Source organism: Vombatus ursinus, unplaced genomic scaffold (genome assembly GCF_900497805.2).
Source record: "Vombatus ursinus unplaced genomic scaffold, bare-nosed wombat genome assembly UNPS02014807.1, whole genome shotgun sequence".
Lineage (NCBI taxonomy): Eukaryota > Metazoa > Chordata > Mammalia > Diprotodontia > Vombatidae > Vombatus > Vombatus ursinus.
In genome coordinates this window covers 9,907,045-9,934,670 of record NW_020954585.1, presented here as the reverse complement: position 1 = coordinate 9,934,670, position 27,626 = coordinate 9,907,045, and the positions used below count along the sequence as shown (strand labels likewise).

Here is a 27,626-nt window from a genome sequence, read left to right as displayed (position 1 = left end):
TGCTCATCCAATCCTGGAGACCAGACAGGCGACACGCGTAGCCCTTCGGGAGTTGTAGTTTCTAGTTGGGTAGCCCCAGAGCGGAGGCAGAACTCTTCTACTCCGGTAGTGCGATACCGGAAGTGCCCTGCCTGGGAGGCGGAGTGAGGGCGGTGGCGGCGGCGGCAACAGCGGTTGCCAGGTGCCGGCGTTGCCGCCTTGAGACCCGTAATATGGCGGGGAGGAGGAGGAGGAGGAGACGGCGGCGGAGCGGGCTGCGCTGTGTAGATATAGCCTGATCCCTTTGTCTCCTCCCGAGGTTGTAGAGGAAGGAAGAGAGAGAGAGAGTCTCAAGGGGCGCTGGGGGTTACGGAAGGGAAGTAGGTGGGTGCGTTGGGGGGAGGGGAGGGCGCTGGGGGCTTCGCACCGTGCCTGGAGGCGGGGATGAGGCGGCGCCTGGGGCGAAGAGACTTTCGTCCCTGCTCCCGGCAGTCCCGGCCAATCCTTGTCCGCACTGCCTGGCTAGGTGGGGGATGGGGAGGCTAGGGTGCATTTGGGGTAGGTCTTGGGGGTTGATGGAACTGCGGGCGTGGACTGGACTGAGCTTAATGTTCCTTGGGGGTGGGTGGGGTGGGGTAAGGGGAAGATGAATGCCTGTGGGAAGCTTAGGGTGGGGAGCCTGTATACACCTGATTAAAAAAAAGACAGCAACAAAAACCAACACCCAATTCTTTTCAGTGCTGCGAACTGTTAGTATTTCTTTCGCTGTGCTTGGTAGGGGACCTCCCTTTGCTTTTCAATAGAGTAAAAGGGCTCGGGCTTAGGGAGCACTATTTATCAGTTTACTCTTTGTAGCAAGCTCATCTCTTCAGTTGAGCTAGTGTTTGCTGAGTCCTTGGTGTTGCAAAGCTAAGGCTAGGCCTTGGACATTTAAAGAAAAAAATGGAAAAAAAAGTGGCCCTACCCTCAGGAAGTTTAATTTCTACTGGATACAGCAATATGTATACAGATGAGTAAATGTATGTTGATAATTTGAGGGGGGAGAGTTCTGTGGCAAAAGGGTAGATCAGTCTAGGAAGTACCCGAGCTGAAACAGGATGATAGGATTTCCTGAGGCAGGGGTGAGGTGGTGAATTGGGGAAGGAGGGTTTCCCTGCTTGAAAGCTGGAATTGGAATGCTGAGGTCAGAAAATAGCAAATAGGCTAGTTTGGCTGAAAGTAAGAATCCTGAAGATGAGTAGGGTAAAAATGAGTCTAAAAAGGTAAGGCTGGAACCAGGTTGTGAAGAGCTTCAAAAATGCCAGGGCTGAGAAGTTTCTATTTGATCCTGGAGGCATTAGGGAACCAACTGAAGATTTTTGAGGAGGAGGTTGATGTAATCAGACTTATGTTTTAGGAATATTAATTTTGATGATATAGAAGATGAATTGGAAGAGGGAGAGACTGGAATCATGGAAACCAGTTGGGCTATTGTAGTTCAGGTAAGAGGTGATGAGAGCTGATTCATTTGAGTGGAACGGGACAGATGTGAAGGGCTGTTGTGGAGTTAGTAAAATTGACAAGATTTGGCAACTGATTGGAAATGGGGAACAAGAGAGGTCTTTATTGCTGGTTTACCACAGTAACTCTGTCATCTTGCATAGTTGTATTTCTTACCTTTTCTGAAATTTCTGGTAGAAAGGGAATATTAGCTTTCTAGAGTACTGAATTAATAATGAATAGGGTCCTAAACTTATGGGATGGCTAAAGAGCAATGGGAGCAGCTATACAGAGTGAATATGTGCCAGAGGCACCCTTTAAGTTTAAAACTTATAAACAGTAGATTGTGATATGAGTAATTCAGTATCCACCTGTCTAATCATATGTAACATAGATTACTCACTTTTTAAATGGTTGACATTGTAATTTAGAGGTACTAATTTGCCCCTGAGAAGAGGATTGCCAGTGATATTATAATTTTTCTGTTCCTGGATGAATGTTTGAGTTTCTTTTTTGAAGGTCTTGGAAATGGGAATAGTTGACAGATGCTTTCTTCAAATCAAGTTGATTAGTTTCTACTCATAGATACGAGATTTCCATTTCTAAATCACCTTTGCATTTTGCAAGAGGCCCTCTGTAAATAGAATTTGAAACTTTATGTTTGATATGTAGTATTGTTAGAACATTCTATGGCATTTGTTTCCAAGATATTTGTGAGATAAACTTGTAAAACTTGGCAGTTAGTTGGCAGAGACAAAATGGAATGTCAAGTTTAATTTTATTGTTTTAGAAGGTACATTTATTCAATATATAGTGCATGATAAAATATCTGTAAAAGTAGATGTTTTTTGTGGATTCAGTTAAAACTTTTTCAGTATTCACACTTAAACAAGGATCATTTAAGTTTTCTTGCTTTTTTTCTATGAAGAGAAGAGTTCTGTAAGTATAGTCAGGAGAACCTGGGTTCAAATCAGTCCAACAACATTTATTAAACATCTATGATGTACCAGGCATCATGCTAGGCCAGGGGATACAAATACAAAGAATTATATTCTACTGCTTACATTAGCCGTGTGACCATGAACAAGTCACTTAAATGATTTGCACCTCTTTCCTTGTTTGTAAAATGGTCATAAATATCTCATAGGGTTGTTATGAAAAGCAAATGGGATGTAAAGCATTTTGCAAACCTTAAAGCACTGTGTAAAGGTTAGCTCTTTTAATGAGAACTTGAAAGTGTCTGGCTTTGAAATGAGTGTATATAAGTACACATATTGCCTTGATGCAGCAAAACTCATTGGAAAAAATTGACATCAGATTTGTATGATACTATTTGAAGTATTCTTGGGAAATTTTTCAAAGTCAAACTCATGTTAAAAATTAGACTGACAGAAGAAATCTTGTTATTATGAGTAAGGGAGAAATTTAAATAAAAGGGAAACTAAATCTTAATTTTTTATTAATTTTATTTTAATTTCAGGAATTCTTTATTTTTATTTCCAGCTGCACATTAGTTAGCTAGACCTCCCAACACTTTTGCTTTAAATAGCTAAGTATGTGACCTCTGGAAAAATCACTTCCCTTCTTTGGGCCTCAGTTTCTTCATCTGCAAAATGAAGGACTTTCTAGATGATCTCCCAGGTTTCTGTCAGTTATAAAATTCCATTAAATTGTTGTGTTTCTCTGGTCTGGAGTCTCTTTGTTAAATGGTAACTTATAAATCAATACTTAAAGAAACATGGTTTATTGGGTTTCCTTATAATCTAGTATATCTATACTGAGAATATTTACATTTTTAAAAAATGTTTCCATTTCTTTTTAATTTAGCATGTTTTAAGAAAGTTTTTCATACTCTATGGGTATCCAATAAATTCTTGGTTGATTGGTATGAATGAGTTAATTAATACTATAACTGGTTTATTCCAGGTTACTTTTACACATATCATTACAAAGAAACAGTAGAATTACTAGAAGAATTGTTATTTTTGTTATTGTTAAAATTTTCAGTAGTGAAATGCATTAATATATAATCACGTAGTATTTGCATTTCTTACATTCATACATTAGAAAGGTCCTGGCCAGAACCGTGAAATAAAGCATGCTTTCAACATAAGTAAAATCTTATCTCTTTGATAAACCAGCTTCTCTGGCCATTATTTTTAGGAGAAAAAGTTTTATTGGCATGGGTAGGTATAGTTTTTCTTCTATATTGTGCCCCATTTATGAAAGTCTAGTACTATAAAATAAATTGCAACATCTGGAGAAATTGAGGAAGGCATCCAGCATGTTGGCTGAATTTTGGGGGATGAATTCAAGGGAGTAAGTACATAGATAAGATTTGTACAAGAATGTATTGCAATTTGTATCATTAGAGAGAATATCGAAATTCACGAGTTCATAGATCTTTTTTTCGTATCTGAGAGGATTATGTAGTAACGAGAGATTTTTTTTCCCCATTTAATGCTAGATTCCTTTTGTACTTAAAATCACTTTGATTTTTAAAAATTCGGTTTCATGCAGATACCCATAAACATGTTAGTTACACAAAATGCAGAATGCCTGTATATTGATGCCTTCATCTGAGTTAGCTACAATTTAAGTGTCAAAATTATGTATTTAGTCTTCCAAATAAACAATTTTAGTAGCAAGCACTTTAAATTTGGGAAATAGTTTTTCTTCTTAAAAGTGTTAATATTATTTTTATTCTTGCAGCTTAATTGTGTGATAATGGAGGAATATGAGAAGTTTTGCAAGAAAAACCTTGTCAGAATCCAAGGAGAGTCACTATCTCAAGAAACTTTTCCATCAGGTCAACCTGAGAACATTTCACTTATTCGTTTCCATGGAGTTGCTGTGCTTTCTCCATTGGTAAAATTTCTTTATTTCCAGTTGGTGGCTAGGTTATATTTTTTCCATTTAAACAAATGTCTGTTGGTAACATTAATATTTTAGATAGATGAAGTCAATTGACTTGTTCCTATTAGTCTCACCCTTTCACACTAACCAGGGGCAGTGAAATCTATTTTTAACATGTTAATTCATTCTTGTAGTGGCAGTTTGGTATTGTACCATATGAATGGCCTTGGAGTCAGGAAAATCTGGGTTCATTTCCTGCCTCTGAAACATGCTAGCTATGTCAGTACTCAGTCAGCAAGCATTTATTAAGCTCTTAGTTTGTTCTAGCCACTGGACTTAGTGTTGGAGATGCAAAGAAAGGCAAAAATATAGTCCCTGCCCAAGAAGCTTGAATTCTAATGGAGGAAAGAACATGAAAGAAAGTATACATAGAAATAGATAGATAGATAGATAGAAAGAAGATATTCTCAGAAGGAAGATACTAGCTTTGGAAGTTGAGTGGGATCAGGAAAGCCTTCTTTAAAAAAGTGACACTTGAGCTGAATCTTGAAGGAAGCCAAGAGGTGCTGGTGACAGGAAAAGGGCACAGAGTCTGGGGACCAAGGGTCATGTGGGAGGAACAACAAGAAGGCCAGTGTTGTTGGACTATGGCGTACGTGAACTGGGGAAAAGAATAAATAAGAAACCCTGGGAGGTAGGAAGGAGCTAGGTTGTGAAGGGCTTTTAAAAGCCAGAGGATTTTAGAATTGATCCTGGAGGCGATAGGGATTCAGTGGAATTTATTGGGTAGGGGGTGACACAGTCAGTCTTGTGCTTTAGTATATCATTTTTGCAGTTCAGGTTAAGAATGAATGAGTGTAGAGACTTGGCAGGCAGACCTACCAGCAGACTATTGCAGTAGTACAGGTGTAAGGTGATGAGGACCTGCACTGGGCTGGTGGTTGTGTGAGTGGAGAGAAAGGGAAATACATACAAGAGATGTTGTGAAGGTAAAACGAACAAGACTTGGCATCAGATAAGGGCATATGTGGTGAGTGTGAAGGAGGAGTTAAAGATAGTACTGACATTATAGGCCTGGGTGGTGGCCTTGACAGCAGTAGGGAAGAGTGGAGAGTTTGTGGGAAAAGATGAGTTTTATTTTAGATGTATCAAGTTTGTGATATCTACAGAATATTCAGTTTGAGATGTCCAAAAGCCAGTTGACTGGAGCTTAGGAGAGAAACTAGGGCTGGATTTAAAGATCTGGGAATTTTCACCCATTAGAGCTCATAAGATCACTAAGCAAGATGGTAGACAGAAAAGAAGAAGGCCTCGGACAGAACCTTGGGGACCCCTGTGGTTAGTAGTCACGACCTAGATGAAAAACCAGCAAAAGAGACTTGAGGAGTGGTCAGACAAGTAAGAGGAAAACCAGAAGAACTGTTTGAAAAACTTAGAGAGGAGAGGGTATCCAGGAGAAAATGGTGGTCAGTGTCAAAGGTCAGATGAGGATAGAGGAAAATCGATGAATGTGGCGGATTAAGAAATCATTCGTAATTTTGGAGAGAGCAGTTTCAGTTAAATGTTGAAATCAGAATCAAGATTGCAGAGGGCTTGGCTTATATGAGAGTGACAGGAGGGAAAGTGAAGGCATATATTGTACATAGATGAATTTCCCAAGGAGTGTAGCTACTAAAGGGAGGAAAGATAGAAGACAACTAGCAGGGATGGTCAGATCAATTGAGGGTTTTTTAAAGATGGCAGAAACATGAGTGTATTTAGGCAGCAGGGAAGTAGCCAGTAGATGGAAAGAAATTGAAGATTAGATTTGAAAGAGGGGACAATCTTCTGAAGAAAGTGAGGTGAAATGGGATTTATATATGCAGTTAAAGGCATTTGCCTTGACAAAGAAAAGGCTCACCTCTTCATGTGAGATTGGTGAAGGAGGGGATGTTGGGAAAGACATTTGAGTCAACAAATGGCCCCAGTTTTTTCAAATTAGGATGAGGCAAGGTTGGGACAGTTAGGTAGTACAGTAAATAGATTGTAGGGCTTGTAGTCATGAATACCTGAGTTCAAATCTGGCCTCAAACACTTATATGTAACCCTGGACTAGTCATGTTACCTTGTTTGCTTCAGTTGTGGCAAATGGTAGGAGTAACCCAAGATTGGGGTTGGGCAAAGAATGATTGGCAGTAGGACAGTGGGGCAAAGGATTTGAGTGTAGAGGATAGTGTAGAGTTGAATTGATTCATTGAAGGGTCAAGATAGGGAAGAGGATAGGGAAGAGAAAGAAGGTAGCTAGTTCAAGGTTGACATCCTGGGAAAGAACTGAGAGGAGGAGGAGTGAGAGACCATGCTGAAGGTAAAAAACACTAAAGAACAGTTTAGGGGTCATAAAGCAAAGGAAATCATCATCTTTCCTAAACCTATTATTTTTCCAAACTTTCCTCTTTTGAATGAGGGTACTACTGTCCTCTGAGTCACATAACTTTGCAACCTCAATCATCCTCAGCTTCTTATTACTCGTATGCCTTCTGTTGCCAAGACTTGTCAGTTCTGCCTTAACAACATCCTATGTGTCTCTTCCCTTCTTTCCAGTAAGTAGTACTACCTTAGCTTGGTCCCACATCACATTTTGCCTGGACTATTACAATATCCCCTTGATTGGTGTCCCTGCCTCAAGTTTCTCCCTCCAACACACAGCTGCCAAAAAGTCCAAAGTGATAGTGCTAATGCATGAAGTCTGACCTTAGCATATTCAAATGAGATCATGTGTGTAAATCACTTTGCAAACTTTAGTGTAGGGTTTTTTTTTCCCTTTCTGGTGAGGCAGTCGGGATTAACACAGCTAGTAAGTGTTATGAGTCTGAGACTGGATTTTAACTCAGGTCCTCCTGAATCCAGGGCCGGAGCTCTATCCACTGCACCACCTAGCTGTCCCTGCAAACTTTAAAGAATTATTAAATGTTAGATGCTATTATGATGTCTGCTCTAGTAAATTTTAGTGCGCCCCTGTTATGTCTAGGATCAGATGCAAAGTCAAAGGCTTTTTAGGCCTTTAAACCAATCTTCATATTGATTGTATCTGACAGTATGTGCAGTATTTCACACTCTGAAGTTCCTACCTCTGAAATAAGGGAGAGGGAGGTACATTTTCTTAGCTCTCCTCTAAGGCCAACCTTATCATTATAATTGCAGAGTATTCCATTTAATTTCATTGTATCCTCAGTGTTTTGCACATAGTAAGCACGTAATAAATGCTTTCTCTTTCATTTTGTTGTTCTTTCTCTTTACATTGTTTTTGTGTAGTTTTTATTCTGCATACTTCATGCTGCATCAGTTTTATATAAGTTTTCCCATGCATCTCTGAATTCTTCATATTTGTCACTTCTTATTGTACAATAGTATTCCGTTACATTTATGTACTACAGTTTGTTTAGCCATTCTGCAGTTGTTAGGTGCCTACTTAATTTCTAGTTCTTTACTACCACAAAAAGAAATGAAACATTGCTATGAATTTTTTGGTGTATATCGGACTTTCTGTCTTTGACTTCCTGGAAATAGATGCTTTAATGGTGCAATCTCTGGGCTGAAGGGTTTGGGCATTTTAGGAACTTTCATTTTTAACATAACTACAAATTGCTTTCTAGAATGGTTGGGTTAATTTACAATTCCATAAAAGATGTGCCTTTTATTCTACTTCCCTGCCAGCATTGACTTTTCTTTTGTCATCTTTACTAAGCCAGCCTCGTACTTGTTTTAATTTAAATATTCGTAGCTTTTAATTTTATTTCAGATCCTGTACCTTTTTATTGAAGTCTACAAAGATAAAGAGCTAGAAATATACTTTTTCTTGGAATGATGACAAATAGGATCTTTTATCTTTTTTTATCAGGACTATTTGTAGTTTATTTTTAAGGCAAAAATGAGTAGAACATTTGGATGAAGGAATAAAAACTGGTGGATTTAACTGATATTTAACTGAGAACAGGAACTTATTGCCATTTCTGTGGTGGAAAAATGACTAATATCTGGTTGATTTAAGAGCCTTTGATAAAAGTGAACAAATTTTTACAGATTTATTTGGTCACTTAACCACTGGTTTTGTTACTCACAGGTTTTAAAGTTTCTTATTGATCATACACTGTTTTGCTACTAGAAAAAAAGATTTGCTAAATAATTTGATATGTTTTGCACAGCTCACTGTTGAGAGGAGAAAAGAAATGCAGCAAGAGAAGCAGAAAGCACTTGATATAGAAGCACGAAAACAGAGTAGCAGGAAGAAAGCCTTACTGAATCGTGTCCAGGAGATCCTGGAAAATGTTCAGGTGTGTCTAGCCCCATTAGTTTTGATAAAGAAGTTAATTCCCCAAGACATTTATTTATAATTCCTAGGTTGTTAATGATGCACTGTGTTTACCATCATGTTTGAGAAGTCAGAGTTTTTCTTTTTTTTTTTTGGCTACACAAAAAATGTTGTTGTTTGTAAGTGATGACTGATGACTAGTACTTAGATCAGTAGATGTTTAGACAAGGGACCTACACATGAATGTAATAGCTATTGTTTGGGTCTTGTTACTGTTTAAAAACACTCAATTGTTAGTTAAAAATTCTGAATGTATTTACTGAAGTTTACTTTTTGTACTTATTAGCTGACCAGTGACCTCATTTTCATTCTCTGATAAGGTAAATAATCAGTGGAAATTCACTTTTGTTAAAATTATGCTCTTGAGTACCCATGGACAGTTTTCATTAGTATAAATGAAATAGAAGATAGAATTATCTAGATTTAGCAGAGGGCCATTTTATTTGCTTTGTTTACCATTTGCCATTATTAATGTTAAAACTCTTAAATTTGAATAGCATTGAGTTTCTTTTGAAAGGCCATGTAAACAAGTACTAAAAATGAAATAAGGACTCTCACATTGAAAAAAATAAACCCAGCAGCTGCCAGCATATTCAGTACCATAATGCTGTTGGTTACGTATTTTGTTGTTTTCTTAATCCCCAGGGTTTTTGGTTGGTCCTGGGTAACACGCTCCAGTTGATATTAGCATCATGTTTTAGGACATTACCGGGTAACTGCTAAACTCACTGTTGTTTATCTCAGCTAAGTTTCATAACATTAATAATTAACCCACTCAGTGCACATCACAAATTCTAGAACCATAAAATAAATAAATATATATATATACACACTCAGTTGTCATGGAGGCTATGTAGATAATGTCTTATACAATTAAAAAGAAAATTGAATGTTATTATTTTCAAGATTACCAAAATAAATTACATGATAGAAATAGGATTATTAGAGTTAGAGAATAATCTCTTTTAAAAGAACCTTTGAAATATTGGCACTGCAGATTATTTTTATGTATTATAAATCATGCAGGTCTAGATATTTTATAGAAAATGCACAGTTTTTTAAGGTGTTATCTATTATAATCAGAACTTCATGTCAGCTTTAGTCATCATTTGGAATAAAACTATTAGCTATTGTGGTTTCTTTGTCAAAATAATCTGTATTGTTTACAACTACAAATCAATCCATGGCTTTAGTGAACAGGTAGAAGATTTGCTTTTATAGTGGCATAGTGTAGTCAGAGTGGACTGGACTGCATGCCAGAAGACCTGGGTTCTTTCTAGGCCTAGCTTTGCCTTTAACTTTGGGGCCTGAAACAAAATCAGTTCACTTCCGTGTTTCCTCATCAGGAAAATGGTGAGAGGAGTGGTGTGAGATTAAATAATCTCCTTAAATCCCTTCTAGCTTTGTTGTGCTAAGCATGGATATAGTTATTTTTCTTTCTATGTATGGAAACAAGGTGGTATTGTTGTACTGTTTATTACTTACTACCTGGAAACCATTATGTCTGGGGATTTGTAAGGTAAGTGGGGAGGTATGTTATCGTATTTTAGACATCCTGCCATTAGGAGACATGGAGGCAGCACCCTTTTTATAGTCAGACTTGCTTGGTATCAGAAAATGTTCTAATTCAAGTTATATTTGCCAATTATGTGTCTGCATTTTTTTCAGAGAGAAATATTTAGGATTCAAGATGTTATTTTAATGTGTTCTGTGAAAGTTTTCTTGCATTTATATTTTACTCGTTTTTATTATAGTTTACTGTTTAGTTGCAAATACTCTCTGTATATCTCCGTATCCACAAATACCTTCTTTAATATGAAGGTTCTTAACCTGGGGTCCATGAACTTATTTTTTTTTTTTAACATTATATATTATGTATCTTTTTAATATCATGTATTTAAAAATGTTATGTATTTAAAAACATTATTCTGAGAAGGGTCACAGGAGTCGTTAGAATACCAAAGGGGTGTATGACACAAAAAAGCTTAAGAACCCTGGCCTTAGTAGTTGTTTTTAAATGCCACTAGATTATTGTTTAGTATGGTTTGCCTTAAGTAAATTTGTACTTAAATCATTGTTAATGTTGAGATGTTATTAAACTTTGAATAAGCATCTGTTAAGTCTTCTTAATTAATAATGATAATAATGATAACAAATGTTTGTGTAGCACTTTAAGAATATTATTCCATTTGATCCTCACAACAACCCTGGGAGTTTAGGGCTATTATTACTCTCATTTTACAAATTAGAAAACTTGAGGCAGATAAGTTTAAATGACTTCCTTAGGGTCACTCAGTAAATTTCTATGGCAGGATTTGAACTCAGGTCTTCCTGACTGCAGCTCTAGTGCTCTATATCCACTCTATTACCTAGCTGCCTCAATCACAATTCATAGAATGCTTGTAGTCAGATTTGTTGTAAAGAATCAGGAGTCAGGGATCCCCTGCTTTCAACATCAAGTTACTTTACATAAGAGTTTCTTATGGGGGGGGCAGCTAGGTGGCGTAGTGGATTGAGCACCAGCCCTGAAGTCAGGAGGACCTGAGTTCAAATCTGGCCTCAGACCAAACACTTGACACGTACTAGCTGTGTGACCTTGGGCAAGTCACTTAATTGCCTAAATTTGTAAGGTAAGTGGGGAGGTATGTTATCCTATTTTAGACATCCTGCCATTAGGAGACATGGAGGCAGCACCCTTTTAATCTAGCCTGATAAGTAGAATACTCTTATGTAATAGAGATTTAAGATCCAAGTGCTTCAGGTAATCTGTGGCTTTCTTCTCATCTGCTAGTGTTCCTCAAGGTTCTGCCCTAGACCTCTCCCTCTATGCTCTCTCATGAGTTTGACTGTCGTCTCTATCTCAGATCTATATGTTCAACCCAGGTGTCTTCTCTGAATTCTAGTTTTATATCACTAAATGCTTATTAGATTTTTTAAACCGGGTGTCCCAGAGTCATCTTAAACAATATTTCTAAAACTGGGCTCGTTATCCTTCCTTCCAAACCTTTCCCTCTTCCAGACTTTCTTTTTTGTGTCAAAGGCGCCACAGTCCTTCTAGTCTTCCAGGTTCATAACCTTGGCATTATCCTAGACTTCTCACTGTCCTTTACCCCATCCAATCATTTGCCAAATCTTGCCATTTCTATCTTTACAACATCTATCACATCTTACCTCTTCCCTTCGCTCACATAACTACCATCTTAGTCCAGGCCCTCACCTAAATTGTTGCAGTGTCCTCCTTATTAGTCTCCTGCCTCAGGTCATTCCCTATTCCAGTCCACAATACACACTGCTGAGAAAGTAAGCACAAATAAAATAAGCACAATAAAATTAACCACAGAATGTGACAAGAAAAAAAAAAGGTAATTTTCCTTAACCTCAGATATGACAGTGTGGTTCCCCTACTCAGGAAATTGCAGTGGCTTCCTATTGCCTCTAGGATCAAACATAAACTCTACTGTTTAGCTTTAAAAGCCCTTCACAACCTGGCCCCTATATCTTTCTGGCCTCATTGCACATTGTTCACCCTTCTACACTCTGCCATCATCCAAACTAGCCTTTCTTTTGCTTTCCCATGATGCTCATTTCCAACATCCTGAAATGTACTCTCTCCTTAGCTCTACTTCCTAAAGTCCATCTCTTCCTTTAAAGTGCAACTTAAGGGGCAGCTAGATGGCGCAGTGGGTAGAGCACTGGCCCTGAAGTCAGGAGGACCTGAGTTCAAATGTGACCTCAGACCAAACACTTGATACTTACTAGCTGTGTGACCCTGGGCAAGTCACTTAACCCCAATTGCCTTAAAAAAAAATGCAACTTAAGCCCCATCTTTTGCATAAAGCCTCTTCTTATCCACTCAAGTACTGGTGCCCTCCTTCTCAAACTTCCTTGTATTTAACCACGTTATGTTTATGGTGTGTGTGTTGTGTGTGTGTGTGTGTGTGTGTGTGTGTGTGTACTTTTTTTTTCTACCACTAGAACATAAGCTTCTTGTGAGTAGGGATTTTTTCATTCTTTTTATTTGTGACCCCAGCTTCTCGCAAAGAAATACATGCTGGCCCATTTCAGTTAGATAACATTTATAAAACTTAAATGGTGGTGTTCTATAACTAGAATAATCAATTTCCAAATTTTTCTTTGCAGGTCAGAAAAGCACCAAATATAAGTGATTTTGATCAGTGGGAACCTGAGGCAATTTACCTTAATTCAGAAGTCAGAGATTTGGATGTTCCCACTATACTTCCAAAGGATAGTTTGCCAAGTCTTACTGAACAGTCTGCCTCAGTGAAGGTTGAAGAGACTATTGAAATCTTGCCTCCCGATACCATTGCCCACGTAAAACTGAATGGGACAAATTCAGATAAAGGTATAGGAGCATGCGTTTCCATCAAACAAAGTGACAGCCCTAATCCTAACCTGTTGGGAAATGAAACTTCTCCAGAGATATCTTCAGGTGCTTCACAGGAGACTCTGATTGTAGATGATATCCCTAGAAGAGAAGGAGAATTGGAGCTGTCTCTGGTTGAGGAAGCCACCTCAGATCCTTACATGATGAGCCTTCAGAATCTTATGAAAAAGTCAAAGGAATACATAGAACGAGAACAGACTCGACGCAGCATGAGAAACAACTCAAAGAAGAGCGTCACCGAGAGCCGCTCGGACAAAGAGAATGATGCTGTTAAGACGAGTGACTCTGGGAAAGAGAATTCAAGGTCTATAAGCAAAAGTTGTAGTTCAGTTTCACTTGATAAACCGAGCCTTAATAAATCAAACATTCTTCTCCAAAGTGCTACCACCCAGATGAGCAGCGTGAGTGCATTAGCTTTAGCCAGCTTCTCCAAAGTGGATATACCCACTCGAATGGGTACACCAGCTCTTCTGGATTCGGATGAAGATGAAGGTTTTAAAGTCACTTCCACTTTTGATCCTGAAAGTAGTGTTGTCAAAAGTTTTACAGGTTCTTATGCCAAGTTACCTAGTCCAGAGCCAAGTGTGAGTCCTAAAATGCATCGAAGACGGCCTAAGTCTTCATCAACAGGTCATATACTTATAAATAACCCAATAAATGCCTATGAATTGAGTCCCAAAGAAAAAGGAAGGGCCATGGATTTGATCATACAAGATGTCAATGAAAAAACAAGTATACCTGAGTCTGTGCCAAAATTTCCTATTGATTTAACTGAAGTTTGTTCTAGCAAAGCTCATATTGTCAGCAAAAATGCTTCTGAAACTGGAGATGAAGAATCAGTCTTAGGTAAATCAAATGAAATATGTCAACATTCAGTCAGCCAGTTAGAAAACAAAGTCATTCATGTAATTGCTACGATGGAGGGTCAAATAGCATCTGATGGGAGAGAGCCATACAAAACAGACAGTAATTGTACTATAGTTCCAAAATTGCATGAACCATATGCAACTAGTCAGTGCATAGTAAGTCAAAAGTGTGGAATAATGAATGTAATCAAGCCAACTAGTGTGTTAGAAAAAAACTGTAATTCCCAAGTGGAACTGAATAAATCTTATGATGTACAAAACCCATCTCCACTACTGATGCAATGCCAGAATAAAAGACAGCAGATGGATACACCAAATGGGTCCTGTGGAAATGAACAGTTTGTGGAAAACAGTTTTGAGAAGGTTAAGCGGAAACTGGATTTGGATGCCGATGGCTTGCAAAAAGAAAATAGCCCTTATATCTTAACAACTGAAACAGCTGAGCAGGAGAGACGATGGATACAGGAAAAAAGATTTCCTAAGGGATCTGTCTACATTAACAAGAATGAGATGTTAGAAATTAGTTCCAGAGGTAAGGGTACTCTAGAGCTTTCATGCAGTTGGTGCTAACCACATAGCAAATGGCAATTTTTTCATAGATATCTTTAGTTTAAATTTTGAGGGAATTGTTTTAACCTGTGCGTCGTGATATGTAGGAGTGAACCGATCTGGCAAGATAGTCTGTAATTAGCAACATTATAATTTAATGAGTTTTTCCTTATTCATATGGACTTTCTTATTTAGATTATAAAACTTTAGGTGCCCATTTGAGGTCCATGTCATGTCCGTACTGTAATGGTATTAGAGATGAGATATTCCTAATGACAAAATAAAACTCTTGCATAGACCATCTTTTATTGATTTGAATCTGGTACACTGATATATGATCTTCCATTTGGGCTATAGTTGCTATATCTGTTTTCTGTGATGTTCGCTGCTAGATTTGCAAGGTGCTACTTTGATATCATGTTATTAGAGAAAAATTATAAATAGGAATGTGTGTAATACATCTAGAAGCATCTTGTGAAGTGTTTTTAAATGATAGCTTTTCTGTTAATTATAATTATTATTCTCTCCCCCATCCTGTCCTGCATTATCAGAACTCTTAATGTCCCTTTTCTTTTTATTCAGTCTAACAATATAAAGTATACTATATCAAAGCTTTTGATGCTTGATATTTATAATTGTCATCACTAACAAAAAAGCTTGATAGGAATAGAGTAAGTTGGGCCATCTGACATACTCAGAACAAATTGTGAAAAAACCGTTGTAATAGCTCAATAAATACTTACCTATCATGCAAATTTTTCTCTATATTCACAGTAAGAGAACATTTCTTTGGGTTTAATCAAACGATAAGAAGAGTGCTTCACTGTACATATCCTTCATTTAAATTTAGTAGCATCTCATGATCCTGACATTTAGTGGGTTTATTTTGAAGTTTCTTATTTATACATTCATCCCTTTTTTTAATATGTTTGGAATTTCTTGTATAATGTTCTTCCTTAGCACCCCAAACTCAAGTCTTTGCACCTTTGAAATAACATACTGATAAAAACAAAAACAGAGGACCCAGAGGAGAAAGAAAAGAGATGAGAGAATAAGTTCAGGTGGCTCCACCTTTTATATGTAATGCATTTATGGAGTCTTTGTCTTCTAGTGGACTAATGTAAGACAGAATTATGATGGCACATGTTTTGCTTTAATTCTGACATTGGTGGAAAACATCAAATGAGCAAAGGTAAAGCATTATGGGTATTTATTAGGTAGCATCAACATGGAGTTTAGTGGTGAAATACAAAGTGGTAGAAAGTGGAGATTACAAATCTTTGGAACATACTTTTTGTGTAATTTGAGAAGACTTGGTGCAATAATGCAAATAAAATTGATACTGTAAAATGTATTTTAAAAATGCACTAAGTTTTCCAAAAAGAGCATATTTCTTTGCAGAAGGAGAAGAGAAGCTAAAAAATAAGATGTTGGCTTTTGAAGAAATGAGAAAGAGACTGGAAGAACAGCATGCTCAGCAGTTATCAATACTTATAGCTGAACAGGAGAAAGAGCAAGAGAAATTACAAAAGGTGAGGAATTATGATACAAGTGTGTAGAGGTGTTAAGTGAAATTTAGCACAATAAATGTGCTTTGGTGTTTTAGAAAATTGGATTGTAAAAGTGCACATTTGTAGCATTTTTGTGGAAAGATGGCTTTATATGAAATGATTTGATATCTGAGAATGAAAGGGAAATGTATAACATGTCCAAAGCATAGTTTGCTTAGTGCGTAATCCAAACCTTTATTTCTACCACTGTTAAATAAGGAAAGTCTTTGACTCTGATACATCACTGTGATATGGAAGAGAGCCTGGGATGTCAAAGGCTTTGCTAATAGAGAATAAGCTATTTTAGCTTTTGAGTATGTGCCTCTTGACTGCATCCATTATCCAAGAAACAGCCTAGCTAATGTCAAAGAAACTGATCACTCCAAGGTGCTAAATTGTTTTAGCTATGGTAACTCTAAAAATCATCTGCCAAGTCATCTTTTTTCATAGGTCTAATTTTTGTTTGTATTCAGGCAACTCTTGAATCTTATATCTGTCCTTAATCTCTTCCTTAACTCAAGTGCTGTTATCTCTAACTAGTTTCTGAACATTTCTACTCTTCAGCATCTCAAATTCAACATGTCCAAAATAGAACTCATCAATTCCCCACAATATCCTCCAAATTTCCTTATTTCTCTTGGGGACATCACCCCTGCTCATCCTTCCCTCTTGCTCCATTCCCCCTGCCCCACCAATATCTAATCACTTGCTAAGTCCTGTCCATTCTACTTCCACACCTTAAAATCTAGACATACATTTTTAGACATGGCCTTTGTGGAAATTTGTTTTGCTTCACTATGCATATTTGTTACGAGGATTTTGTTTTGTTTTTATTTTTTTAAATTATTGTGGGGGGAATGGGAATGAAAGATAATAAATGCATACAAATAGTTCTACCTCCACATCATCTCTGAAATCTATCTCGAGTCTCCATTTGTGTAGCTACCATTGTAGTTCAGGCCCTCTCTCCCTCTCACTTTTGACTAATGTAATGGGTTCTTTTTTTTTTTTTTAATTTTAAGAAATGTGTGAAAACCTTTAATGCCATGTTACCCCTTCCCCAAACTGTTTCATAGAATTGAGAGATTTGCAGGTTTACCATCAATAATCCTGTTAGTGTTAAAGACTAACTGTCCCTAATAAACGTCTGAGTGGTTGGGATGTGGGGACTAGTTATAAAATAAAGGCTCGTTCATGAGTTAGAAGCTGGTTGTGCCAGGGCAGGCTTCATCTTATTGCACCAGCGCTTTCTGTCCACTGGCTTAGTCACTTGGGCAGATGAAGGGAAATTAACCCTTTACAGATGCCCCAGGGTCCCACAAGACCCATTTACTTTCCTCAAAGAAATCCCTGATATCATCTTGCTTCTGGGTCCTCTGCACCCAGGGCAGCCATGGAATTTCTACAAAATGACCAACTCACTGGACAGAGCTGCCTTTTGATGATGCCGCCCTCGTAAATCAGGATGCCACAGCTATGCTGGCATGACTGGTTCTGCCTGGACTATTTACCACCTCTGTGACCTCCAGCAAAGGCCCCTTTCCCCTTGTGGGAGGGCTTTGTAATAGCTTAACAGATATCTTTGCTTCCAGTGTCTCTCCTCTCCAGTTCACACAGCTGCCAAGATAATCTTCCAAGGATCAAGTGTGACCATGCACAGCCTTGTTCCAAAACATTTAATGTTTCCCTGTTCCTTCTGGGATAAAATAAAAAGCTGTCAGCCTGGCATTTGAGATCCACACATTCTGACTTCAACCTACCTCTCCAGCCTTATTTCATATTACTTGCTATTATGGATTTGACTGTTCCTTCTCCTCAACATTCTATCTTAGTAAATCTGCACAAGCAGATTTGTACTTCCTTCTCATCTCCATCTCTCGGAGTTCTTATTTTCTTTCAAGGCTCAGTTCAGGTATCATTCTCGAAGTTTTTCCTGACCCTTCCCCTTCATACCCACTTTATAGTATTTTTCCCTCCTCAGATGACTTTTTGTATTTACTTACCTGTGTCCATTTTTTATTCCCCTCCCTCAACTGCCCCAAAAGAATGTAAGGTTCTTGGGTGAATGGGCTTTTGCCTTTCTATTCCCAGCTCCTAGAATGGTGCTTTAAACATAAGTGCCTAATAAGTGTTTGTTGTATTCGATTTACTTTAAATACACTGAAATTTCAAACCTGTATCAGAGGAAAAGTAGACTTCATTGTGTGAATAGATTGATTAGTTAATAAAGGAAATGTGTTTGAACATGAGAGCTGGCATATCATAATGGACTATTAATCTGCAGGAAATCAAAGAACAGGAGAGAATGTTAAAAGAGAAGAAGGAAATTACAGCAGAAACACTTGAAGTGAACCTTAACAATGCAGTGGAATTAGAATGGAGAAAAATAAGTGATGGTGGCTTGTTAGAAACAATGCTATCACAAGTGGACACTCTCCATATTGGAAATTCAAATACTTCTGGTAAATATTTAAAGCCTTTTCCTTTATTTAAAATTCTCCTACTTTATTTGATACAGAAAGTGGTGTATAGGTCTTTAAGAAATATTATTAGATGATGGCTTTCCCAGGTTACCTCCATCTGCCAACTGCTTGGTAACTAGTGAGAAATGAAATGCTGGCAACTGTCCAGGTCCTTGTAAGCAGGTGTTTGAATGGAGAGTAATCACTTTAGTGAGGGAAGTATCCCAGCCTGTGTTCATTCATGTGGCAGGTGACATATGGCAAATTAAAAAAAAAATTGTCATCCTCAGAGTGCTCTTACACTATATCTAAGGCCCTGTCCCCTGTGATTTCCTTTTCACATCATTTATTTTCAAAGTGATGGTGGGGTGTGTGGGGGGGGGTGGTAAGGATTTAAGAAGTTGTTATTCCTGGCAAGAGCAAAGCTTGTACAAGTGTGATTATTGCCCATAATAATCTATACTGATTGGTGCTGATAAATGTATACTGCTTTATGCAGAATTAGGTATAATCTACATTTTTAACCTTTTCTCTAGGTTTGACAAATTCTACCCTACAACATAGCTTTGGTTCTACAAGTGAAGTACCATTCTACCTCTGGGGATCGTCAACTAGTGGTTTGCCCAAAATCCCAGTAACAAGGCCTCCTGTAAGGGGCAAACCCAGATGGTCTCAGGTTAGTAAAACTATTGTATATATTTTTAAAAGCTCCGTTATTCTTTCAGGCTCTGCAAATGAACATGTGTACTTTGACAGTACCAGTTTTAAACATTTAAAATTATTTAAATATGAAACTATATAAAATGTAAAAAACAAAAGAATTTGTTTCAGTACCTCATTACAAGCCAAGGAACAATTCTGTAATAGAAAATCTTAAGAAGTTTGTCCTTGTTTTTTTTAAAGGTTTTTAGTCTAGAAGTACAAGCAAAATTTGACAAAATAATTGCAGTGGCAAAAGGATTTCTTACTCGTAGGCTCCTGCAGACAGAAAAAGTGAAACATCTCCGGCAAACAGTAAAAGTAAGAGCATTGGTATAACAGTTTTTATTTTATGTAAGTATTTTTCCCTTTTTCTTTCTTCTACCCTTAATCTTCTGTCACCTTCTGCAAGTTGGAAGATAAGGTTAGAACTCAGATAAAATAATTTATGGAGTAATTGTGTGCTGTTGCTAAGAGAATTCATTGTTTCTGCAGCCTAAAATTAGATGGTGCATTCTGTTCTTTATTATCCTTTAAGATAAACATAATTTGATCTATAATGATAGTTTTCTGGACAGATTTGGGGCAAATCAAGGTATAATTCTTCATATAGTAAAATGAAACCTGAGTGGTTTAAATACTATAGATGGAAGGAATAGGAAAAGAAGGGGGACTTCAAAAATCCTATGAATATTCATAGATTCCTTTTCAAAAATTTCTTCAATCTTTACAGGATACTATGGAGTTCATAAGAAGTTTTCAGTCAGAAGCTCCATTAAAAAGGGGATCTGTTTCAGCACAAGATGCTTCTCTCCAAGAAAGAGTGTTAGCTCAGGTAATTGTGTATGCATGTATTAGGCATAATTTCTAAGTATAACATGATCAGGGCTGTTTTGCAATAACATGGTTAGTATGTCATAGTCAAACCTTACAGCAATGTAGCAAAATCTTATAGTAGCTGATTCCAGGAGGCACAACTCCTGGCTTTCCTCTAAATGGTGGGAGCATGAAGCAGCCTGCTTGAATCTTTAATACTGAGAGCCTCACAGGAACGTTGACCTTTCCTGTCCCCCAATCTTCTGTGGGACTCCTGCTCCAAAATGAAACGAGAAGGGGGCAGCTAGGTGGCGCAGTGGATAGAGCACCAGCCCTGAAATCAGGAGGACCTGAGTTCAAATTCGGACTCAGACCAAACACTTGACACTTACTAGCTGTGCAACCCAGGGCAAGTCACTTAACCCCAGTTGCCTAAAAATTAAAAAAAAAATTTAAAAATTAAAAAAATGTATAAGCAAAATGAAAGGACAGAGCTGGTAAGTACTAAGAGAACATAGAGAACAAAGGTATGAAGTTTGGGGTCAGGAGGACCATTAAGGGAATCCTTTCTTCTTTCTCCCCTTTTCCCATACACCTAGCCAGATACTTTTGATGCAGAAGGCCACATATGCCACTCTGCTTGCCAGGTATTTAAAAAAAAAACAAAACCCTATAGATTTCTGGAGTGGAGAAAGAAGAAAGTTGTGAGGCAGGGGAACTAAGTTTTACCTTTATAAAGGTTATATAGTCTCAGATCTTTGTAGCTTTTATAATCTAAATTCTAGCTGCCAAGAATGTAACTCACACTTACATCTTATTTCTCTTAAGTGTCTGTAATATATGTTTTCTTAGAACCAATCATTGGCCTAGGAAAGTTACCTTGTATTCTATTTATTTTTCTGAAATTTACTTTGTTGACTAAGTTAGAATTTCTCTTTTATTCACCGTCTTTATCTGAACTATTTATGTAAATGAAGAATATGTATTACTAACATTGGAAAAGTTTAAAATGTTCTTCAAACATGTCCTACTAAGTTATTGTTAAGCTCTTTTTTTATAAAAGGTACAATTTCTTCTTTTTTGTTTCAAAAATAGCTTCGAGCTGCCTTATTTGATATTCATGACATATTTTTCGTAATGGATGCAGCAGAAAGAATGTCCATTTTACATCATGATCGAGAAGTGCGTAAAGAAAAAATGCTTAGACAAATGGTATGTTTAATGCAATTAATGTAACATTTTATTCAATGAAATCACTCAGGATTTTAACATTACTTCAGTTCTCATCGAATAGCATCTAAGCTCTTCTCAGAGATTTTGAGGCATAGGTTGCAGTCAAGAATGCCAGCTACTCTGGTAACTGTAGAGATGCAAAAGAATATGCAGTATAACCCTCTCACCTATCAGGATTGCGAAGATTTTTAACTTGATTTTGAAAGGCTTCCTTTTATGACGCCTGGAAAAATCTGCCTAACCTTTATTGATTTTTCTAATCATCGCTTACCATGTAATTTTTACACCTGCAACTAATTCAGAGAGCAGAGCAGAAAGTCTGACCCAAGTAAATCTGAAAAGGCAGCATTTTAAAGTAGCAGTTTGGTGTCTGATTGTGAATGAATTTGTTGACAAGAGATGAATAAAAATGTGAAATCACATTTTTTGTAGTGTGCATATAGACAATAAAAATTTTTTAAACCGTTTACCAAAATAAGTTAGCCAGCAGATTAATTCCCAAGAGAGATCATGTCAGAGACATGTAAATTCTATTTAAAAAAAAGATTTTTCAGTGAAAATTGATAGATTCCTAGATGTAGTAATGCAAATGCTCAATTGGTCCTATCACATATACATACTTACACACATATGTACATACATTTTTTTTTTTTCATGCAAAGGATAAAATGAAGAACCCACGAGCATCTCTTTCAGCTGCAACACAGAAATCTCTGGATAGGAAGAAGTACATGAAGTAAGTATTGACATAATCTGTCTTTTTTTTTTTTTCTTCAGTCGTATGAAGTAATCTTTACTTTTGGTCCTCCATTATTCCCCGTTGTTCTTTGTATTTAAGGGATTAAGAACCAATAGCTTTTCCCAATTGACTAAAATAATTTTAATTCATAGAAAGTATGTCCATTAAAATAAGGTTGTGAGATCTGAATCCATCTTAATATGGTCTATATTTATTTCTGGCTTGTATTTGTCTTATGACTTTTACATATGCAGCTAATTGGGAGGCCAGAACATTATCATTAGTATTCAGTCTCAGCTTAGTATTCAACTAATTGGTCCCTACATTGAAAGTCTCAGCTTTTAGACAAATTCTGCTTGTGACTTCCCAAATTAAAAAAAGTTAGTGAGAAAAGACTGTGTTTGGGAAAATGTACATAGAAGATCTTACTAATTGCTTTTTTTTTTTTTTTTTTTTTTTTTTTGGTGAGGCAGTTGGGGTTAAGTGACTTGCTGAGGGCCACACAGCTAGTAAGTGTCAAGTGTCTTGGCTGATGCCATATTTGAACTCAGGTCCTCCTGACCCCAGGCCCAGTGTTGTATCCACTGCACCATCTGGCTGTGCCACTAATTGCTTTTTAAAGTTTTTCTCTTACAAGAAGATTATCTCTTCAGCTTACATAGTTTTGGCCTGAAGTAATGTATTTTATCTGTGATATTTATAAGCATATTTTTTTTCCCCTCAAACACACTCTGTGTCCTGATTTTCTTCTTTAGGGCTGCTGAAATGGGAATGCCAAATAAGAAAATTCTCATCAGACAAAAGCCTTCTGAAACAAGGTGACTGAAAATAACTGAAACTATTCCTTTAAGAAATTATTTTTCTTCTCTGAGAAGGAATTGTTTTCTATTAAGTCCTGTGCCTGCTTTCTTTTCTTTCTCTCTTTTTCTCCCTTCTTTCTTTCCTTCCTTTCTTTTTTTCTTTATCTCTTTCTTTCCTTTCTTTCTCTTTCTCTCCCTTCCTGCTCTCCCTACTTCCTTCCTGTCTTCCTGTCTTCCATTAGCAGAATATTACCTGCTTACATAAAAGATTATAGACTTGGGGATTACATAAGAATGTAATAAGGCTACAATCACAGCCACCAGATAATAGCAAGAACATAATGAGGATATGCTTGGGAAATGCCTCTAGTGGAAATTTTAGTCAGTTGTGTCATGATTTAAATCCAGGCCTTTTTTACTGCCTTGGTAAAGTCACTTAAAGTTTCTAACTTGTTTTCCCTTATTGTAAAATAAGAATAATATATTCTTTCAGATTTGAGAAGATTTGTTAGTCACCCAGAGGAACAAGGGATTAATGCTAATTTTAGACAACATTCTTTTTCATCATACAGTTTTCCATAGGCCTAGTCTATTAGTAAATAAATACTGGCTGCCATGTTTGACACAGGTGCTCCTGTTTAAGAATTCAGTAAAAATTGGTTGGACATATCCAAGAAAACCTATTATACAATTAGCTCCTAACTTAATATTTTCCTTTAAGAAACTTAACATTTGAAAGATAATATAAAAAATCCAAATTTAATTTGTTTATTTTTTAGTAAACTGACTTATTTTCTTTGTTAACAGAGTACTTCAGCCAAGTCAAGGACAAAATGCCCCTATTCATAAGCCATTCTGTAGACAAGGGTAAGAGCACTGTATACATTTGTTTATATTAGAAAATATTTAAAATAAAAGGCAACTTTGAGAGGAAATTATTCATATTCATGATCAATGTTGCAAATACTTTTAAAACATCATTACTTATTTTTGGTTGCAAAAGTATATTTAAATTTTTTCAGATTTCTTTTTATCTTAGAAAACAGTTTGAAAGTAAATTGGGCATACTGTTGTGTATTGTGTTTTCATTATCATCATGTTTTGCCATGTGTTTTGCATTCACTTCATACAGTTTTGGTTCCATTAACAACAATGAAATACTAGCCATATAAACAGCATTAAGACTACAGAGGGATATAGGTCAATATAAATGATAAAGTATAAGCAAAGCTTTATGTGGTTGTGGAATGTGGATTATATTTTCTCATTAAGAACAAGTATAGCTTCCTGCAGGGTTTCTGACTGCTACTGTGTTCCTTTTTCAGCTATTCCTACTGAACAGTATGATGCTTATTTTCTTTCTAAGTTACAGCATTTAGACTTTAATGTGTAGCTTATTAACTTTTCTATATTTAATTAGAACCCCTAAGACATCAGTGAAGGGGGTTGAGCAAAATAGAGAGAAGTCCTCAGACAACAGAATGCGTAACAGAGTGCGTGTTTCAGGTGTGTAGAAAATGAGTTTCTGAATCTCATTTCATTGGAAAAAAGTGAGTAAGATGCTCAAATCCACATCATTTAAGTGGAATATATTGTTTTCTTTTTCTTGCCACTATAACTTTGGCATGTATAGTAAATCATTCCTCATCAAAGGAATGTGTTTCCAATTTAGTGGAGTTGAGAGGGTGGTGGAAAATTAAGGAAATATATGATTATAATCTTGGTTTCTAGAAACATCTGTATCCATAGATTACCATGTAAACTTTGCAGTTCAGAAAAAAGTATAAATTGTGAATTATATTGCCCCCTTTAAAAAATGAATACAAGGCAATAACTGTGCTGTGCCTAAGCTGCCCCGAATCTATACATATCTCTTGTTTTGCTGTGGGGAAATGTATGACCTTGTAGTTTGTTAGTATAGTATGGTAACTACAAATAAGGAAATAATTATTTGTTCTCTTCCTGTCTCCCCCAACTGCAAGATCATTTGGGAGGAGAATTTTTTTTTTAGAAAAGTTTTTTTCTTTTCTCCTTAGTTTCTTATACAAAACAGAAATTCCAGTTAGTTATCCTTAGGTTTATTACAGGGAGCTTGTTTCAGAACTTTATTATATCGTGGCAAGAAGACAAATACAATATTCAAATGTATCTAAAGCACTTATAAAACCTGTTTTTGTTAAATATTAGTTCTTACAAAATATTTGGGAATTATTCACTAAAATTATGTGTTACTAATGAAAATACCTTTATTAACACATAAAAAAGTTAAATCTAACATGTAATGTGGAATAATTCTTTAGATTAATACTAATGTTCTAACAAATATAAAACTTGACAGTCACAGAATGATTAATGTTAGTGTTCTAACAAATATAAAACTTGACAGTCACAGAATTTTCAGTACTTAGGAATAAAATCAGTCATCAAAATTAAAAAATGAGCACTGTAAGGTTTTTTTCATGTTACATTGTTAAATATGAGTTTAACATTAAATATCTTAAGAGATCATAGCTTTTTGAGATGAATACCAAATTTACAAATATATAATTGATCATAGAATATTACATTTGGAAGGGTTCTTAGAGAGATCATCTAGTCCAACTCCCTCATTTTTCAGATGAGGATACTGAGACCCAGAGAGGAGAGATAATGTCCAAAGTCACAGTTAGTTTGCAGCAGAGTTAGGCCTCAAACCCAGGCCTGTTGACTCTATTGTACCATACTTTGTGAGTATAACTCTTCATAGTGCATATGTAGTATAATCCACTTTAAAACAGAGCCATTTAAAATCATATGATTTATAGTAAGTGAGGTTACGTTAAAGGGAATTACATATTGAATATCATTTAACCCCCAAGTACATTCAGAATCTAATAGTTTAAATGATGACCAAAATCAGGAAAAATTTCACAAAATGACTAATGCATCTTCTGCTGTTTTTTAAAGGCCTTGGAACTATCTGGAATCCCTCTAAACATTATAGTTCTTTCCAGGATCTAAAGAGGCAAAAATTTTGATAAATTCCTGGCCATTTAGAGTTCTTAGAAATAGGGAAGTACTGGAAGATTTCTACATATTTCCTGATTGTAGTATATAATTTGTATGTGTTTTTTAATCAAATATTCCAGTTGACAACTATGAATTTTTTCCTATGTTATATCTTCCCTCTCATTTCATCTTCAAATGTTTGATTGTCACTTCTGATTCATCATATTTGTATGATCTGCACTTACTTAATACCACCTAATTACTTAAGTGCATATCAGTCAATACTCAACAGTATATAATTTGACATATATATAGTCACTGGGTTTATATATAAAGTATTTACAATCATACGGATTTGTATCACAACCAAATTACAGATGAGTTTCACCCTTGAAATGTAAAATTAATGTGCACCTGATTGTATACTAAAATTAATTTTAACTGTTTTCCTTACTGTTCTCAGTATCCTGTTCCATAAACAACAGTATTAGAATATGACTTTTGATTTATATATGATCCGTGAATTTATTTACACTGAGATCCATGCAGTTCTCTTTAAAAGAGAGCGTTTCCCTATTTACAATTTTTATTTCCCAAAACATACAGTTTATTCTAATTTTAATTCATTCTGACTTGACCTGCATGGAGAATGTATGCTTTGTCATTATAGAACTTTATGTGTGTTATACTGTATTGTATATTCATAGAATAGCAGAAATTGAAATCTCAAATAGAAAATTTAAGCTCTGTAGCAAAAGTTGTGAAGCTTATGGAGGCTCATTAATAATCTTTGTCATTCAAATTGAAATTAATTATTTCGTGCACATCAAAGACCTGTGATTTCATCACTGCAGGAATGCCCATTGGGAAAATTCCCTCCATGTATGTGGATTATAAGCCATGGATAACTTTTTATCATAGAGTATTAGCTGAGGCTGAGAGCCTAGGCTTACATAACTTGTCCATAATCACAAAGCTGTTAAGTGTCAGAGGTGGTATTTGGTATTTGAGCTCAGGTCTTCCTGACTCCATATCCAACACTCTAGTTATTATGGCATGCTTCTCCCAGTCTTCTAAGGTTTCAGAATACTGTCAAAGAACTTTTTTAGTTATTTATACTTAATTTGATGGTTAATGACATACAGTGTAATTTAGAAAGTAATAATTTATAGAAAAAAAACTGGTTTTATTTTGTTTTTAGGAGCATATGCAGGAAAAACCCAAAGAAAGCAGCCAAATGTTGCGACAATTTAAGAAGACAACATTCACTTGGATAAAACAATGTGGTCGTGCTCATCTATTTTTTTCTGCCCAAGAAAGTAAAGTGGAATGTTGAGAATTATTCAGTAATGTAGAGAAATCCTACTCTAAATCCATTTTTTCAGTAATAATAGGTTTAGGTGGGGAAAGAATACTGAAAAAAATACTTCAAGTCTGTGTTTTACCTATGTAGTCAAAATTTTGATATTTATGTGTCTAGGCTTGCAAAAGATGTGTATTTTCCAGATTTTAAGGATATCTGAACTGTTTTTGTGAAAGAAGATTGAAAAGATGTGGTAAAATTTTCATCAGTTGAGAAAACACATTTTACTTCTAAGAAACTTGTCTATGCTATTGTATTTGGTAAACAAATTTCATGATACCTTGTTCCAAAGGAGAACAATGTAGAAGCATATTTTGTTGTTTTTTTTAATTTTTAAAAACGATTTTCATTAGACTCTTAATGGAGTTGAGTCCCAATTTGTAAATTTTACCATGGACTAACAGGTACTTATGTAAACTGGAACTCTGGTTTAGGGAGCATAAATTGGATGAAAATTAACATAGAATAAAAATTTGGAATATTGTTTTTGGTCA

At 36.1% G+C, this 27,626-nt stretch overlaps 1 protein-coding gene across 7 annotated transcripts; it reads left to right on the top strand.

The window, feature by feature from the left end:
• Positions 1–173: 173 nt before the first annotated feature.
• Positions 174–27,626, top strand: LOC114052460 (centriolar coiled-coil protein of 110 kDa-like). 7 transcript variants are annotated; one of them, XM_027875087.1, is made up of 16 exons: positions 174–298; positions 4,171–4,326; positions 8,496–8,624; positions 12,803–14,465; positions 15,884–16,014; positions 18,317–18,494; positions 19,031–19,170; positions 19,398–19,514; positions 19,927–20,028; positions 21,105–21,221; positions 21,905–21,978; positions 22,737–22,799; positions 23,589–23,648; positions 24,202–24,287; positions 25,399–25,507; positions 26,971–27,032. In XM_027875087.1, the coding sequence occupies exons 2-15, from the start codon at positions 4,186–4,188 to the stop codon at positions 25,464–25,466; spliced, it is 3,069 nt and encodes a 1,022-aa protein (XP_027730888.1). In that variant the 5' UTR covers positions 174–298; positions 4,171–4,185; the 3' UTR covers positions 25,467–25,507; positions 26,971–27,032. The 7 variants fall into 7 exon arrangements, with proteins under 7 accessions (XP_027730888.1, XP_027730887.1, XP_027730886.1 ...); XM_027875086.1 differs by having other exon boundaries at positions 174–359; XM_027875085.1 differs by having other exon boundaries at positions 174–363.

What these genes read in the sequence shown, in the direction of transcription:
- LOC114052460 (XM_027875083.1), top strand. Translation starts at nt 1,431, where the DNA reads ATGGAAACCAGTTGGGCTATTGTAGTTCAG. An exon ending in ATCTCCGGCAAACAGTAAAA is followed by an intron (nt 19,515 to 19,926) that starts GTAAGAGCATTG and finishes CAATCTTTACAG; the next exon opens with GATACTATGGAGTTCATAAG. An exon ending in CAAAAGCCTTCTGAAACAAG is followed by an intron (nt 22,800 to 23,588) that starts GTGACTGAAAAT and finishes CTTTGTTAACAG; the next exon opens with AGTACTTCAGCCAAGTCAAG.